Genomic DNA, 18,806 nt, shown 5'->3' with positions numbered 1-18,806 from the left:
ATCACAACACTCAGCACTCCAAGTCCAAAGTTGGCAGAAAATGGTGAAAATAGCAATTTTCAGCGATTTTAACAATTTTCCATCGATTTGGGCTTGTCCCCACGTGTGCGACTTTTCGAGTTTCAACTTTAGAACTAGCCTAATGTACAATATAGACCTATAGGAAGCAGAACTGAGCTCCACAACCCAAGGGATGGCCCAACACCAGAGAATACTAAATTCGGGAAAAACATTTTACACGTGCAAGTTATAATTATATAAGATTTGATTCTGGCCAATCTAACCCTGACGTGGACTCCTTCTTGAGGTACTACGAGAACACCTGGATAAGGACTTCCTCTCCTGCCCTGTGGAACCAGTGCGATGCTTCCCAGATCTAGGAGTACAGCTTTCAGAGAGAAGAGACACGTACATTTTGATTTTTGGAAGAATTGAACAACCAATTTTATGTTAATTAAAACATTCAAAACATAAAGTATGAGTACATTATAAAAGTATAAAGTGTATGTATTGAAAATTATGATAAACACTGATTAAAATTTTAATGTTTGATAATTGATTCCAATTATTTTCCATTCTAATTATTGTTTACGTCAATTGTCTGAACAGAATTCATAGCTCACTGCTCACATTATTATGAAACGTATAGGCTGCAATTAAGTACAGACAGTATTTCAAAGTTTGCAGTTAATATCAATGCGTACACTGATTCGTTCAATAGTTTCACATCATATGCGGTATCTGTAACTCTTCCTTCTAGCAACAACGTCCTCCCCGGTAAGTGCTGTCTCCTTGTCTCCAGTTTCCACTAGAATGAACGACCCAAGTGCACAAAGGAGGGCCAGAACTGCCAAGCCTCCCAGGGGAACAGCTTTGTGGGTGATGTGTTTTAAGTTATTGAAGATGTAAGGCCCCATGAAGGAGCCAATTCGGGCCGAACTGGAGGACACGCAGAACACAAAACCTCTGTGGGAAGTAGGAGCCAACTCTGCAGTCCAAAGATAGACTCCAGAAAAACATCCAGATATAAAGATCACTCCAATCAGGCAAGAAACACTCTCCAAAGTCCAGTCGGTGTTTTTACCTAGCTTCACCTCCGGAATGGCTATCAAGTAAAATAAAGCAGCCCCAACAAACATCAACATCATAGCTCTTCTTCGACCAATACGAGCTATCAGCGGCACTGCAGATATATAAGCTATCAACTCGCCAACTGAAGCCCCCAAGTATCCCAGGTATCTATTTGGAACTATGGAACCCCAGCCGAAGTTAAAGCCGTAGTAGGACATTCCGAGGAAGAACCAAAGGAACATTAAGATCGATGTCTCCAGCAAGAGACCTGGGTAGGAACACAGTTCAACCACTTGTTGCCAGAAGCTCTGCTCTCGTTCCTGAGCCTTGCCTAGATCCACCAACTCCGTATTTTCCAAGCCAAACTTGGTTCCTGCCAAAGCTGCTAAAGCCTCTATGGACTTTTTGGCAGACTTGGCATCCCCCTTCATTAGGTAATATCTCGGAGACTCTATGCAGAAAAAGACTTGGATGTTAAAAACGAACAGTAGAATGGCAGCTGCAAGGAACATATAGTTCCAGTCTTTCACAAAGTAACCAACTCCAGAAGCAATAGGATATCCCAGAGCCCAGAGGCATTGAGCCCAACCATTTGCATAATTCCGGTACTTTGCTGGCAGCAGCTCCGAAGTAAGAATGTACATACTAGTGGCAATTAGGAAGCAGCCTATACCCTGGAAGAACCTGATGGCCAGGAGGAAGTAGTAATTGTGGCAGAAAGTGCCCAACAGCGTTATTACTACGGCTATGAAATATCCTACAAGTGCTGATCTCTTCCTTCCAATATGATCGAACAGATATCCTCCTACAATCAGACCTGTCAATGCTCCTGCAAAGAAAATGGACGACAGCAGAGTTTTCAGTTCCCTAGTTGACCCAACATCACAGTTCAGATCAAAGTCAACTGCAAAAGATGAGTGACTCATTTCCCATTCGATGTCAGAAGACATTAGCAAAAGTTCAGTTTTTCCATCGACTTCTTTTGTCAGTTTACAGGGGAACTGGGACAGAAGGGAGGAATTATTTGCAACCAGATCCATGCATTCCTTAGATATACAGGTCCACTTGTTGTCAGATGTTGGGTTGATACCTGAAACATATCAGAGTTTAACAATTATGATATATTAGACACTGTTTTGATTCGGATTATTGTGTCAATTACAAATTAATTTGATCGCGAGACCCAATATATGCAGTTTAAACCATTAATTATGATATAATTATACTACGTATATTATATAGTATACACTATACAAGAAACCCGCATATGTATAATCATAACAACCGTAGGTGGTATTGTAACCCCGGTTAAGGTTTGTAATGTTTATAGATCAGACGGCTTAAATTGCTGCAAACTAGTAAGGTATCTTTACAAAATAAAAGTGAATTATCCGATGAGAAGACCTGCGAATTCAGTGATAATTCAAATTGTACTAGAAGAAATACTGATCCATGTAATCAAATTATACAAGACAAAAAACAGTTCTTCAATCAGAGCATCAAATGTGAACGCTCCTCCCTCCAGTACAAGTGGAGTAAACAGGCTGTTATCAGAAGTTTCTTCTACGTTATTTCTTTATCCATAATATAAAAGGAAGTCAATCTCTCGGGACAAATACAAATTCTTTCCAAGAATTGACCGGAATCCAAGATCACACTATTTTTATAAAACCCGGCCTCGGTCAAAATTTGGCAATTTGAAATAAAATCTACACTTTGTTCCACTTATCTTATCTTCATTAACGAGCAATTTTTTATACTAAAAACCTGCAAAAGAAGTAAGGTATGTAACTGGCGGAATGCTACACCACGATAACATGAGAGACATTAGGAGCAGTGTGTATCTCCAGGTTCGCTGTCTGAACAGTTCCTCGATCACATCATCTGTTGTTGCCTCCCCTCTGGTTGCTACAAATGGACTCTTCTCTGTTGTGGCGAGAAGTTCAACTTCTAGCATCTTAGCTTGATCTTCTTCTTCCATACTTATAAACGTAGAAATTAACTAGATGAGATAAGACGACGGACTGTTGTAAAACGTAATAAGCCGACTAAGTTTAATAATAATTTCGTTTTGAAGGCACAAAATAAATCTACTTCAAGCTTTTTTTTATAATTGAAGAAGACGCTTACTGAAAAGGGTCCAGCCCCTCTAAAAAAAAGAAAAAAAAGGCTGATCACTGGGAAACTGTGCCGGCCTCCCGAACAGGGGTCCTTATTTGTAATTCATATATCTAATTCCAAATTCAATTACTCGTAAGCTCGAATAGAAAATGTTACAAAGTAAGCTACTGTTTACCTGGCGACCTCATGCTTAAATTGTTCATAAGCACACCTCTCGAAGATATAGCCAAGTGGTAGCCCTAATAAGCTGTCCCTGTCCAGTAGTTGTATTCGCAAAATTCAAAACATTCACTTTATCATAGAAGTACAAGTAGTAATACTAATAGAATTAAACCCACGATGGGTGGCAATGTGCCTCAATAGAATGTTAATTTCTGGTGGGCATGTTAAATGCAGATAGGGCTTCCGCGGTGGGGATGTTCCGTGTCGCTGAGAGACCGAGTCTGCTTAATCAATTTATACTCTAATATCTAAAAGGCCCCCTGCAATTGAAACCAACATGGTTTGACGTATTTTTGAACGCTAAATACGAACAAGTATAACATGACATAGGGTTAAAAGAACTTTCCTGACGAGTTATTCAGTTATCGGCAAAAATATTTTTCAATCACTAAAAAATAGACACTAGTTAGTGTAATAATCACCATGATTTGGCCCAACGTATTAAAGTATTAATTATTGATCTCGACACTACACTGATAAATGGAAATTACAAATGAAGTAATTTTCATGTGGAATAATGAATGTCATATATTATAATTATATCGATACGTGTACGTAATCACTCTAATGCAGAGTTTCTTCATTTGTGGTCGTAAACTTGTGCATATATTAGGTCGAAAATAAGTGACCACTTTATATTTTATAATCCAAACGTTTAACATCTTTCAATTATTTCAAAGTGATCCGTCGATATTTTGGAATTCCACTCTATTTTATTTTTAGGAATAGGATCAATATTATCTATAGCAAGCGTTTAGCAGAATAAGAGGAATAAATGGGTATAGGGACAGATATAGACGGGTAGAGGGTTTGTAAAATAACACTAACATAATTAATAAAATGTTATTAGGTAAAAGACCTGCGAACAAAGTCAGGTAGACCATTGTAGGACAAGCTGTCCAGGTAATTATCATACATAACAGGAGAAGTGTGTATTTCCAGGTCCTCCGGTTGAAGAGTTCCTCGATCACATCATCTGTTGTAATCTTTCTTCCTGTAACAAACGGACTCTTCTCTGTTGTGACTGCAGCTTCAACTTTTAGCATCTTAGCTTGATCTTATTCTTCCATACTTAAACTTATAAATTAACTGGGTCAAATAACACGATTATCATAATCAAGGTTACTAATATTATAAATGTTAATTACTGATTACATCCATTCAAGGGTACAGAAAATAGAAAAGCACTGCAAAATGAAAAACGCTGACTAAAGCTCTCGATCAAAAGGACTTTAAAAGGGGTTATTATTTCGGACAACAAAAGGCCGTTCGGTATCAGGGCCGTAAAAATATGGTCAATAATTTAGACAAAGAGAAGTCAGCTAAACAAGTTATTTTCAATAGTTGGTAGCAACTATCAACAAGGAAGAAGCAAGGAAAATGAACATACTCTATACGGATACCTAGTCTGCTTCAATGAACAGTGAAAGACTTTATGATATGTCATGACATTCGACATAAATATTGTTCTTTTTTTAAACATACTTCTGACTTCTATGTTATTTCATGGTTCGGGAGCAATAGCAAATAGCAGTGCAAGCCCAGAAATGGTTGAGAACTTGAAAAGTCTTAGTTTGTTACCGCCCTAATTTTAAGTTACCGCCCGGAAATCTAACCATAAACAATCCTACTTAAAAGGAATGGTAAAAATGTGAAAAGAGACAAATGAATCGTTAAAACACAATCATGGTGTTTGAACACGTACAAAGCAGGGTAAATCAAAATTTAAAACGCGTGACATTGTTTTCTGTAGCTTTAATCTCAATAATTGACATCAAATTCGATCGAATGTTTCGAAAATTTCCGATCTAAAAATTAGTACATAGTAACTGCGATAGGTTTCAAAATTGAACAGGTGTATGAAATGGAATTTTGTAAATCTCCTACGATCACGAGAAGGTCATTTTTATAAGTTTTTACTGCCTTGATAATAATATTAAAATTAATTTTGCATCAGTGGATTTTCAACACTCGTGGATGTAAAAACTTTGATCAGATTTGGGGTTTTATTTGTGATATATGGTCCTAATTAATACGTAACGATATGTGATTTAGAAATCAATGGTAATGTAACACTAATACAAATCAAAAAGGCCTACAGAATTATAGAATGCAATATGACTAAGCACATTTAAAATGAAAACATTATGAAATTCTATTTTTGTAATGGACTCAGATGAATCACATACTGAAGCAACGATCTTCTCCTCGAATCTATTTCTAATAAACAGTTTCAATTTATCTTAGACGAATATCAACCGCGTCATTGATACTAATAAATTAACTCTCACTAATTAATGATAATTTGGTGATAGTTAATTCTAAACGATAATGGAATATGTAGTTCCGTATTTTATTATCCTGATGCGATGAAAACGATATTTGCTGATTTGCTAGTACCCAAGATTCCACTATTATATTATGGGTGACGGGTGAATTCTTGAATCAAATCGTGGTTTTAACAGTGCAGTATCGTAAATGCGGATATCGGGGGTGGTTAGTTGTCTTAGTGCTTTTCTTATGTCTCCAACACTTTTCTTGTGGTAACACACACCTTATAGATCACTATCAGGCGATCGGCATTGCCATTTCCCCAATTTTAGGCATTTAAAAAACTTTCGATTTATGTATTATTCCGTTCACTTGAATCCACTAAATATAGATGGTGGAAAAATAACATGTTTGTTCAAGTTTTAATAACATAAAATAAACCTACCAGCAAAAGCGGTCATGTAGACGACAGTAGGGGTAGCAAGCCAGGCGCCTATCAGGACCATGATTGCCAGATAGGATTTCCAGGATGGAGCACTCCAGATCCTATCAAGCATCTCGTCACAGCTGCTTGAAGTCTTATCATTGTCACCTCCCATTTCAGCTTTAACCCCCATTTTTGTGCCAGGATCTATATAATTAGTTGTCATGGGAAAGAGAGAGCTTGTTATACTAATTAGTGTGAAGTAAGTTTGAGATTTTCGAATCGTGGCTCGGTTTGTGTCCAATGTGCCAGTCTAACTTTCAGAATAATACCAAATAAATACTTCCTGGTACTCATACGTCCTACGTCATGACGAACGGTATCTGTTTCGGAAGATTCGATAAAATGCTCAGTTCATTTTCTATCAGGTTAGAGATAATTTAGCCCGTTGTGCACACTCCGAACAGTAAACTTTGATTAATGAACAGTGAGACAATTAGCCCTCTCATTTCTACAATCATTAATGAACAGTGAGACAATTAGCCCTCTCATTTCTACAATCATTAATGAACAGTGAGACAATTAGCCCTCTCATTTCTACAATCATTAATGAACAGTGAGACAATTAGCCCTCTCATTTCTACAATCATTAATGAACAGTGAGACAATTAGTCCTCTCATTTCTACAATCATTAATGAACAGTGAGACAATTAGCCCTCTCATTTCTACAATCATTAATGAACAGTGAGCTGTGAGACAATTAGCCCTCTCATTTCTACAATCATTAATGAACAGTGAGACAATTAGCCCTCTCATTTCTACAATCATTCTTCCCTAATAATTTATTTCATATTTACAATTGTATATACGCTTGAATTACTATACTAGTACTACATATTACCTTGATTTGACATAGTCGTTTTAGGTTTTTGTTGTACAATTTCATTAAATCTACAATAGACACGAGTCTCTGCCTAGTCTGTAAAAATGTTGTAGGTTAATAATCTACCAAAACGCGCGCAGAGTTGGACTCGGAACAAATATTTTACGAGTATCACTCGTTAATGAAAATTAATCGTGACATAGATAAGACATGTTTGATATGCTATTTTCTGCATAACATGGTGTTTCTGTCAACTTAAATGTTTACAATGTTACTAAAAGTACTGCACAATGCTCGGTTTAATGCCATTATAACCAAATTGTTATTAAATTTTGCCACCACTTAAATAGTGAACACAATGGTAATCTAATAAAGGGACAAAGGTACAACTACCAACATGCTTACAATTACACCGTGCCTTTTGCAGCTTACGGCATAACTTTTTGTTTCAACCGGAATGATCTTGTTTTAAAAATTTGTAATTCCTACAATTAGTATTATTCGATTGAATTTGTAATTCGTGACCTTTGGATCATATGTTCAATTGTCAATGTTGCGGCCTGTTTATCGACGGAATATTCACAACCATTCGCAGCGATTTGTATCGCATAATACTCAACCGCGTTAGCGGTCAGCCTGACTGTCAGCGGTCATCCTGGCCGATGTGACCTGACTGCCACGTCAGATTGCATCAACCTGAATAGAACCATCAATTTACATCGTTAAAATTAACCAAGTATAACAATTTGTAGGTTTATAACCTATCAAAACTTACTGGGCCGCGCTCAGCCTGTCATTCCGCCTAATCTCTATTTTATGTTTATGAACATGATAGCCTGAGGTCCCCAGGTAAATCAAAACGCGCGCCGAGTTGGACTCGTCGACGGTCTTTGAAACAAATATTTTACGATCATCACCCGTTAATATAACAATCAGCATTATGCATTAGAAAAACAATTGTTGAACTGTTTCGGACGCTGATTCCGAATCACCCCACATAACAATGACATAGGGTTAAAATGCTCCCCTAACGAGATATTAGCGAAAAACTATCTCGATCACGTGATATGACCGTATAAGGAAGTTAGTCTAATTTCTCGTTAGGGTTAGGGTTTCAGCATATGCTTTTGTTAAGGATTGGCAATTGGGTTAGGGTTAGGGTTGGGATCCCGATCAGATTAGAGGGTTAGGATTTCGAATAGTCGTTCAGGACCAGCTAGAGAACAGGTTGAAAAAGTCACGTGACAGTCGAGTGTAGAGTGATTAATCATCTTGCCAGCCTAGCGGGCGGAAATTTATATAAATATTATATGTCCTCAAGGGCGCCAGGAGGGCTCGTTGGGCCCGAGGGCTATACGAAATTCCGCCCGCGAGGCGACGCGAGTATGATAATGATATGTATTATATCCACAATTAAGCGGGCGCTTTTCACGAAGCTTCACAGTTTCCAACAATCATACCGAATAATTGATTACTGGGCCGCGCTCAGCTTGTCATACTGCATACGTTGTATGACCCGCCGCGCACGAAGTGCGCGGCTCCCCCTGTATCGTCAGGACGATAAAGGGGTCCACCTAGTGAAACGACCGTGGGGGTCACAACGTGATACAACGCTCAGCCTGTCATTCCGCCAAATCTTTATTCTTTATTTGACCAAAACCCATAATCATGGGTAGAGTGGACCGCGGCCAGTGTCTCTCTTTCCCAAACAAAAGGAAATGATATCAGATATTAATTTGATTGACCGTTCTCAAATGCAAAATGATACCGAGAATGAAATCGGTCGCTCGCTTTTCCCATTCATTCACGGCTTTCGAATTGTAATAAGTTTCGATTGATTACATCAATCAGATGCTGTAAAAATCTCTTTGGGTTGCGTTCGGGTCGATACCTAGTATTTCGGGGTAAGGGTGGTAGTTACTACTGCTGAAGTTTATTGAATCTTTATTGCCGAGTACAGCTGCCTTTGGGTAGTTTTTCATAGTCTATTACAATTGTAAATGAATGGGAAAAGCGAGCGACCGATTTCATTCTCGGTATCATTTTGCATTTGAGAACGGTCAATCAAATTAATATCATTTCCTTTTGTTTGGGAAAGAGAGACACTGGCAGCGGTCCACTCTACCCATGATTATGGGTTTTGGTCAAATATCATCTATTTTTGATTATAATGTCAGGGTACTTTATAAAGTCGAAATATAAACTGATATCTTCATTAATAAGGAGGAAGTTTCAACGATTTCGAAATTTTTCCTTTAAAAACATTTCCTTGTGTTTAGGTAAGCATATCGGTTGATCACTGACTGAATATGCCACTTAATACTCATTCAAGTTGGCATTAAATTCATATATAATGACATTAAACTGTCGTGGCAAAGCAGAATTTGTTGGAAATCACGAATGAGCAAAATTCTCACCTTTCGCGCGTGCAAACTTTGAGCGGACGTTGCGTGCGCATTCAATATTGAATCGCCGTAAATTTTTGCATGTAATTGTTTTATATATAGTTTGATAAGCATGCAAAGTTTCAAAGTATTTCAAGAAGAATTGTAATCACAACGGCACTCTAAAGTTGACAGAAAATGACGAAAACAGCAATTTTCAGTGATTTTAGCAATTTTCTATCAATTTGGGCGTGTCCCCACGTGTGCAACTTTTCTATTTTCAACTTTAAAACTAGCCTAATGCACAATTTATACCTATAGGAAGCAGAACTGAGCTCCACATCCCAAGGCATGGCCCAACACCAGAGAATACTAAATCGCAAAATTGACGTTTTTATAAAATAATTCTTCAAAAAAGCACAAACTTCAATGACGAATATCTTTATGAAGGAGCAAGCTAGAAAAACTTTCCGGTAGATTTTCAGAATGCTTGAACAATTATCTAAGGTGAAAATTTCCTCAGATTTTGAATACAATTACTTTTTAATGGTGTAAAATCATTTTTAAAAGTTATTACTTTGTCAAAAATCAAGTTTTAAAAACGGTTAACTTGATGACGTCATCAAAGGGTGTTCATGACGTCAAATAATTTGTTTGTACAATGTAAACTAAAGTGTAAACAATTATTTTCAAGACCTGTGGTCGGAAATGGCTGTATCTTTTATACTTTTGAATCTATGGACAATTAAATACAGGCTACAATTGACAGGCAAAGCGTCTATCCCTGAATATGTATATATGTATTTTACCAAAACCCATAATCATGGGTAGAGTGGACCGCTGCCAGTGTCTCTCTTTCCCAAATAAAAAGGAAATGATATTAATTTGATTGACCGTTCTCAAATGCAAAATGATACCGAGAATGAAATCGGTCGCTCGCTTTTCCCATTCATTCACGGCTTACGAATTGTATAAATAAGTTTCGATTGATTACATCAATCAGATGCTGTAAAAATCTCTTTGGGTTGCGTTCGGGTCGATACCTAGTATTTCGGGGAAAGGGACAAGGGTGGTAGTTATTACTTATTGAACAAGTTGAAGTTTATTGAATCTTCATTGCCGAGTACAGCTGCCTTTGGGTAGTTCTTCTTAATCTATTATACAATTGTAAATGAATGGGAAAAGCGAGCGACCGATTTCATTCTCGGTATCATTTTGCATTTGAGAACGGTCAATCAAATTAATATCATTTCCTTTTTATTTGGGAAAGAGAGACACTGGCAGCGGTCCACTCTACCCATGATTATGGGTTTTGGTAAAATATCATTTCTTTTTGATTATAATGTCAGGGTACTTTATAAAGTCGAAATATAAACTGATATCTTCATTAATAAGGAGGAAGTTTCAACGATTTCGAAATTTTTCCTTTAAAAACATTTCCTTGTGTTTAGGGAAGCATATCGGTCGATCACTGACTGAATATGCCACTTAATACTCATTCAAGTTGGCATTAAATTCATATATAATGACATTAAACTGTCGTGGCAAAGCAGAATTTGTTGGAAATCATGAATGAGCAAAATTCTCACCTTTCGCACGTGCAAACTTTGAGCGGACGTTGCGTGCGCATCCAATACTAAATCTCTGTAAAATTTTGCATGTAATTGTTTTATATATAGCTTGATAAGCATGCAAAGTTTCAAAGTATTTCAAAAAGAACTGTAATCACAACGGCACTCTAAAGTTGACAGAAAATGACGAAAACAGCAATTTTCAGTGATTTTAGTAATTTTCTATCAATTTGGGCGTGTCCCCACGTGTGCAACTTTTCGATTTTCAACTTTAAAACTAGCCTAATGCACAATTTATACCTATAGGAAGCAGAACTGAGCTCCACAACCCAAGGCATGGCCCAACACCAGAGAATACTAAATCGCAAAATTGACGTTTTTATAAAATAATTCTTCAAAAAAGCACAAACTTCAATGACGAATATCTTTATGAAGGAGCAAGCTAGAAAAACTTTCCGGTAGATTTTCAGAATGCTTGAACAATTATCTAAGGTAAAAATTTCCTCAGATTTTGAATAAAATTACTTCTTAATGGTTTAAAATTAATTTTAAAAGTTATTACTTTGTCAAAAATCAAGTTTTAAAAACGGTTAACTTGATGACGTCATCAAGGGGTGTTTATGACGCCAAATAATTTTTGTATACAATGTAAACTAAAGTGTAAACAATTATTTGCAAGACCTGTGGTCGGAAATGGCTGTATCTTTTATACTTTTGAATCTATGGACACTTAAATACAGGCTACAATTGACTGGCAAAGCGTCTATCCCTGAATATATATGTATATCTATCTATGTCACGACAATCTGTCGTAAAACAGGGGTTCTAGAAAACCCATTTCCCGATGCTCCTGAAACTTGAAACTTTTTTTACAGTCGATTTGGTCAACGTCTAGACGCCCTGCAAAATTTCAGATCTCTAACTCAATTTTAACATCGTTTTTAAGGCACCTGAATATGGCGATTTTGGGTTTTTTACCGAATTTCGTATAACAGTGCTGGCGAGTATTTTATGCAAATTTCTTTAAAATCTCAACATAACTATTTTTTATTCCTGTCATCTTTGACATCAAATTAGAATGTTTTGAACTAAAAATAAATCTGCTGAACGACTTCCGATGAGTCCTAATGCCTGGAAAACTCCTGCCGGAGGCGGCGGCCTTCGGCCGCCGCCTCCGGCCGGAGTGCACGCTTCGCGTGCACAAAAGAGGCTTGTAACGTGTACCAAAGGGGGTATAATAGTAAAGGGGGTATAATAGTAAAGGGGGTATAATAGTAAAGGGGGTATAATAGTAAATGGGGAACATAGTATACCCACAATAAATGCAACGGTCGTGCTTGCCAGCACTGTGATATATCACGACAATCTGTCATAAAACAGGGGTTCTAGAAAACCCACTTCCCGATGTTCCTGAAACCTGAAACTTTTTTTGCAGTCGATTTGGTCAACGTCTAGACGCCCTGAAAAATTTCAGATCTCTAACTTAATTTTAACATGGTTTTTAAGGCACCTGAATATGGCGATTTTGGGTTTTTTACCGAATTTCGTATAACAGTGCTGGCGAGTATTTTATGCAAATTTCTTAAAAATCTCAACATAACTATTTTTTATTCCTGTCATCTTTGACATCAAATTAGAATGTTTTGAACTAAAATAAATCTGCTGAACGACTTCCGATGAGTCTTAATGTCTGAAAAACTCCTGCCGGAGGCGGCGGCCTTCGGCCGCCGCCTCCGGCCGGAGTGCACGCTTCGCGTGCACGAAAGAGGCTTGTAAAACGTGTACCAAAGAGGGTATAATAGTAAAGGGGGTATAATAGTAAAGGGGGTATAATAGTAAAGGGGGTATAATAGTAAAGGGGGTATAATAGTAAATGGGGTACATAGTATACCCACAATAAATGCAACGGTCGTGCTTGCCAGCACTGTGATTTATATGTTAATGAACATAATAGCCTGGGGTCCTCAGGTAAATAATTGATTGACGATGTCAACCCTTCCAGATCGTTGCTCTGCTTCGCAGAGCAACGATATTGTCAGGTTCTTTTTGCTTCGAAGTTTGATGCGAAGCAAAAATGCTAGTTTGCGCGGCGCGTCGAAGCGGCGAAGTCCTCCAAAGCAAATAAAAGTAAAAAATTTCGGACTCAAGTTGCAAATTAACGAGAAAATCATGATGCTTTTGCCTTCGGTTTAAGATGCAGAACAGGGCAACATTACTGATTATATAACACAATGGACAATAGAAGAATAGAAAACCCACGTACTATCAACTATAATGCAATGGTACACACCAACCATATCGATGAACAGTCAACGGGATGTTAATCACTTAATCATTAATAAGAATATAAATTAAAAATTGTGTATTTCCGTCAATCCATACTACGATCAGTAACAACAAATTCCTGTTACCAATACCATGACAACACGTCAGATGTACAATGAGAGTTAATCAGTGCACAGTGTGTAGTAACTAGTATAAAACAATCAATTCAGCTTAAACTATCAAAAAGAGTGCTCGCCATAACTTTAACAACTGTATAACTATAAACTGAATACCATCAGTTACCAAGAGAGCTCGAGATCGAACGAATAAGGGAAAGTTGGCATATGCAATATATTAGTATTATAACTATATCCACCAGCGGGCTATATTAATATTATGCTTTGGAGGACTTCGCCGCTTCGACGCGCCTCGCAAACTAGCATTCTTGCTGGTGGATATAGTTATAATATTATTGCTATACGTACTTCTAGCTGATTACTATTATACTTATAGCGAGCAAGTTAGTAAAAGGCAAAGCCAAAAGGGAAGGTGACGACACCCGATGATAATAAATCAGACGATGATCATTCTTTAAATGTATTTTTCAATTCCCACGCTCGACAACGTTTTTAATTACCGTTAGCATTTTAACTAGTCGGATTCCGTACTTAATACTGATTAATACTGCAGCTGCCCTCAGATCATGGCAGCATCTGCATATGGACCCCAGTATTAAACTATATAATTATTTCGTCAAAATAATTTGCAATTTGATTTCCACCAGATTAATTAGCCATATGCTTATGGAAGAACCTCTCACTGCTCACGATTCAAATTATTTCAAAATTGACACGTTTCCAATTCCTGAATCCTGCGGACTTCAGGTTTAAGAACATGGATATGTCGACCACTCGTACTCAGTCGTAAGGGCTAAGGCCCTTACTAATAAGATTAAGGGGGCATACACCAAAGCAGTGGTTAGTGCCGTCCAACCCAAATGACCTCATATGCAGTTCAGTGACCATGGCTTTGCAGATAAAAATTACATTTTCTCCCATAACTTCAAAGGGAAGCATTTTAGGGTGTTTTGTTGTTCATAACTCATATATGAACAATAAATGTGCTAGTTGCGGTTATTTTGCACCCTTCAAAAAGTCACTAGCACATTCCTATAATCAAAATTTTAGAAAAATCAATAAATATTAAAAACTGAAAAATGTGCCTAAATTTGTTGTTTGGCTTTGAGGTCAAATAAATCTGAAGATAAATGAGTAAAATCATTTTTGAGGGCATCGAAAACTGCGCCAGAATTCAGAGAACAATTTGATGTCACGCATCAAATTTGATTCACGATGTCAATCCTTCGCAGCTCGGTGAGGCACAGTGGTGCATCTCGCCGATCTACCGAAGAGAAGCATTATTTGATGCGCGCGCGACCCAGTAGTGCATCGCGCTACAAGCATCAAATCAATCCGATCTTCCCTGACTGACTTTTTGTTAAAATAAGCCTAAAAAGGACGATTTTAGCTTTTAGACTAAATTCATAACACACCAGCTTTTTAAATATGATGTCAAGATTTTACAGTACACACCTTGAAATTGACCATTGTTAATGATCTGGCCCGGCGCGCGCTACTTCGTAGCACTTGCCATCGTTTCGAGAAGAAAGCGGCGCGCGCTACTTCGAAGAAATTTAGACGAGTCAAAATCTAATACAACTTAGATGGAGATCGGAGAGATGCACCACTGGGCCACGCCGAGCTGCGAAAGATTGATATCGTCAATCAATGTGTCACGCAACTCGGCCTTGAAAGCTATCGAGATTTTTCCGGGATTGAAGTATCAAGTATACTGATACAGTTTATAATCATAGAATTAGAAAGAGGCTTCAAAGTGCTGTTTCCGAAACATACAATAGAACTATCACCACAGAAGAAAATGACTCAGGAAGAGGACAAGTTGACTAATATAAGAGAAAGCTGATGAAACTAGCTGTGACATGTGAAGTTCAGGAAAAACTTTTCCACCCACTTATTAACCAGCTTTCACAATTTCTAGTATTGTACCTGTTGGCGTTGAAATGTAACAAAATTAAAATGCGCTCGTTTATATCTATTAACAAAAATGTCAATTCAGAAATAACAGAAAACGTACTACAACACACTACACAGTACTTTATAACAAAATCAGTAAAAATCAGAAAACCAGAATCATTATTTTTCCCATGAAGGTTGCCGTTTAACGTATTTGTGTATTAATGGCGGCCCTCTAATGTCTCTGCGACAGATTTACCAGCAGTGTGACTGTTAGCCTATAACTGTCTACTGTCTCGTGTTATACTTTTAAAAGCCAGATAAACGTCAAACGAGATTTGGTTAGTCACAGCATCTAAAGTTCCTTGTTTTTATAAAGAGTTATGTTAATAGCGTTTTTACAAGAGTTCCGATTCCTTGAAGTTAACTTTCATAGGTAATAGGTTTATCTAACTATAGGTGATTAAAAGTGATTCCTTTTCGAAACACAAGGGTTTGTTAAGTCGCCTTAACGTTGATTAATGAGCATACTTAAAGGGAAAATACAGGCTTGGCAAATAGCTGGACTCAGTGTACACTAAATCTCACGTTATATCCAAAATCTTTATAACAGAGAAAAGTGGCTTTTTTACAGAGTAGGACGTTGAACAAATACTGGAGAGAACTTGAGGTCATTTTTATACGGATACAAAATTAGCAAAAAGGGTTTATCTAACTAGAAATCAGTGTCGCAATCTTAAATGGATTTGTTTCAAAAGAAGCTAAGTTTTTTTACATTGTACAAAACTTCGTGCACTTAAAAGAGTGTATGATAAGCCGGTATTAGGACCAGTTAATTAAAAATATTAAAATTAACAAAAAATCAAATTTTTGTTATTCTGAAATGCTATTAAAGATCTGTTACCGTATTATATCAATATATATCAAAAGAAATTCAACTCGAAACAATTTTTCATCAAAAAAACTTTCAAATACAACGTAACCCACTGTACAAAGTGATAAAAATGGGAGATGGTACGTCATCAGTCAATTTTCAAGTTATTTGACAACTTTGGTCATGCAAAGAGGGCTACTCTTGTTCGAGGGCCCGCTAAAAACAAGACTTCAAATCAAACGCCGCGCTTGAAACTCTGAGTTAGAAAACGAGGTGGTTCCGTGGTGGTTCCATGAAGTCCAGACAGGAGGATAAACCAGTCTAAATTAGACTCTAATGGCACACGGAAAAGAAACACAGCACTGTTACCAGTTACCACTGTTACCATGGACCATTGCCAGGTTTAATTCTGAAGGGTTCTGAAGACTGAACATCGAATCAGCTGTTCCTCTTTCGTCCATATCTTTCGTCTTGATCTATATTTCGTCTTAGATCCGCTGCATTATTCTACAAAGATAAGTGTCTCGAATTTGACAAGGATTTGTTGTAACCGGACATTGTGTTCTAGTTGAGACGACAAACTACAACTGGTTTCAAGTTCTCATTTGAAGATTGTCCTATAGTTGGTAATAATCTTCTCGACAGCAGTATTCTGTATTGGAAGGTCGACGAGAAGGTTAGCTCTGTCAGGGTGGTTCCCCAGTAAGGAGGGTCCGAATATTATACTCAGATTGTGTTCGTCCATCTGATTCTCTTCTTCGTGTGCCACCCTGAAATAAAGCAGGAGTTACAAAACATTCCATTAAATTAGTCTAGGATCGCAAAAAAAGCGCCACCCTAACATTAGTCTTCATGTATTGCACAGGTGGCTCGTAACTCAGAACTCTATAGAAAGGGGACCAAATTTTAAATGAATTTTCAGGCCAGCGAGCAATATTGTTAATTTTAATCCACGTTTGTAATTGGGTTGAATGAGACAGTGTACCTGACGAGGTGAAGTATGATATATTTGAAGGTAGACTTGTTCGGTTCCGGGAGGTCATGAACCACCTGCTTCAGAGATGTCAGCGTTTCTTCGTAGCTACCATTCCGATCTCCGTCTACAAAAATACAGGATTGTTAGTAGCCGTCGTCATTTTTAACCGAGCTTTATAATTAAATTCATCAGACAGGGTTACTAAGCTTTTAATTAATTCGCTAATTAATCGAAAACGGCTAGATAAATTGAGATGAAAGTAAATACTAACTGATGGCTTGTTCCACGATGGGGTACTGGCAGAAAGGTATAACAGGCTCGGGAAGTTCACGTAGGAACAGTTTCAGGAAACCTGTCAGCATGTTAATGTCGAACTCTTCATCTTTCAAGTTCACAGTCTCTTCTCGGTCAAATTTAAACCTGAAATGGGCGAAACCTGTCAGTTATGAACAAGGGGGCAAGCTGGTTCAAACATGGTTCCTGTTAAAATCAATAATATAATATTAAATAATGATTAAGAGAAGAGAGAGAGACCTGAGCTTCTGAATACTGGCACTGTTCCCACTGATCCTGTACATCCCCCCACTCTTCAGACCCCGGTACTCTATTGCTTCCACACAGTCTGTTAAAACACGCGGTACAGCCACCTTCTGTCTGGTACAAAGCTTTGCTAACGGGCACCCGAACACAGTATCTGAGGAGAGTGGGACTGTTAGCACTGCTAGCACTCACTGCACTGCTAGCACTCACTCGTAGCACTCGATGCTAGCACTCACTCGTAGCACTCGATGCTAGCACTCACTGTTAGCACGGTTTGTTAGAACAGTTTTTGGGTGTGAAACTGTGAATAGCACCTGCTCTCTAGAAATATGTAAATATTCGGCATATTTGTGAATAATATCTGTACATACACACTTGCTAATTATGATGGTAGAGATGAGCAGTGCAGCTGGTGGCTGCCTCCGATCACAAATAATGTATGAGAAAACCTACTAAAAGCTCTGATAAAGTAGTTTCCAATAAATCTATAGTTACTAGAAGAGTAAAGGATACAAAAGGAGCTAGAGGGTGGCTAGAAACCCAACCACTGTGCCACAAAGCCTAAAGCTACTTCTACTTATTTTAATGTCTTACCACCAGCCCTACACTAATAGCACTACTGTAGGAGATTGGACTTAAACGAGCGATGGATAGTTGGCAAGACGAATGAGAAGGCTACTCGGCCAGTCAAGGTAACTCTGTCCAGTACAGTCTACCAGATACTTGGTCAAGCTCGAAAACTACGACAGTCGAAGAAGTTTAGCTCAGTCTTCGTTAGGCTTAGTCCAGACCGCTCATTGCATTGGAGGATAGAGTTAAGCATAGACTTCTTGTTGAGGACCTACACAAGAAGAATACTTAGCCAGACAAGCACCACGACTTCGAAGGAGGGACAATTCGTACCGAACACAAACCAGTTAAACGAGTGAGTTTTTACAATTTCATGTTTTGCTATTAGGGAAGTAAATGTTTGAAGAGGATGGAAACTTGTCTCATTGTGCTCAAATTGTGATATGTTGAGTTATGCTATCTAGCCATTTGTCAGATTAGGTTTATCTTTGTTGTAACGTGCTGATCTTCAGGGTGTGGGCTGTGGCATGTTTCTGTTAAGAGTGCAGTGCCCTGATGGGTCATTAGTTTTATTCGTTTGATTCGTTTTTCAGTTCATTT

General features: G+C 37.8%; 2 protein-coding genes across 10 annotated transcripts in view; both read right to left on the bottom strand.

Annotated features, from left to right (window-relative positions):
* Nucleotides 1–484: 484 nt before the first annotated feature.
* On the bottom strand, nt 485–6,312 carry LOC134818204 (solute carrier family 22 member 15-like). Of its 2 annotated transcripts, none has more exons than XM_063827660.1 (2): nt 6,131–6,312; nt 485–2,161 (listed from the first exon to the last, which is right to left on the bottom strand). In XM_063827660.1, exons 1-2 carry the CDS (start codon nt 6,300–6,302, stop codon nt 729–731), a joined length of 1,605 nt encoding a protein of 534 aa, XP_063683730.1. In that variant the 5' UTR covers nt 6,303–6,312; the 3' UTR covers nt 485–728. The 2 variants fall into 2 exon arrangements, with proteins under 2 accessions (XP_063683730.1, XP_063683722.1); XM_063827652.1 differs by lacking the exon at nt 6,131–6,312 and adding an exon at nt 4,274–4,487.
* Nucleotides 6,313–15,318: 9,006 nt separating this feature from the next.
* LOC134826727 (rho GTPase-activating protein 27-like) overlaps nt 15,319–18,806 on the bottom strand; it is a 63,555-nt gene continuing 60,067 nt past the window's right edge. For all 8 annotated transcript variants that reach the window (XM_063839219.1, XM_063839248.1, XM_063839225.1 and 5 more), the window contains 4 exons: nt 17,631–17,790; nt 17,368–17,516; nt 17,106–17,220; nt 15,319–16,890 (listed from right to left, as the gene is read on the bottom strand). In XM_063839219.1, coding sequence (XP_063695289.1) covers nt 16,722–16,890; nt 17,106–17,220; nt 17,368–17,516; nt 17,631–17,790 — 593 coding nt within the window. In that variant the 3' untranslated portion in view covers nt 15,319–16,721. The remainder of the gene's footprint in view (nt 16,891–17,105; nt 17,221–17,367; nt 17,517–17,630; nt 17,791–18,806) is intronic.

Source organism: Bolinopsis microptera, chromosome 1, assembly GCF_026151205.1.
Source record: "Bolinopsis microptera isolate Bmic1 chromosome 1, MBARI_Bmic_1.0, whole genome shotgun sequence".
NCBI lineage: Eukaryota > Metazoa > Ctenophora > Tentaculata > Lobata > Bolinopsidae > Bolinopsis > Bolinopsis microptera.
Note: the sequence above shows the minus strand (reverse complement) of the source record. Positions and strands in the feature narration are given on the sequence as shown.

Coding starts and splice junctions, on each gene's coding strand:
- LOC134818204 (XM_063827652.1), bottom strand. CDS start 4,460: ATGCTAAAAGTTGAAGCTGCAGTCACAACAGAGAAGAGTCCGTTTGTT. Junction 2,162..4,273: donor CTACCTGACTTTGTTCGCAG/GTCTTTTACCTA, acceptor GATATGTTTCAG/GTATCAACCCAACATCTGAC.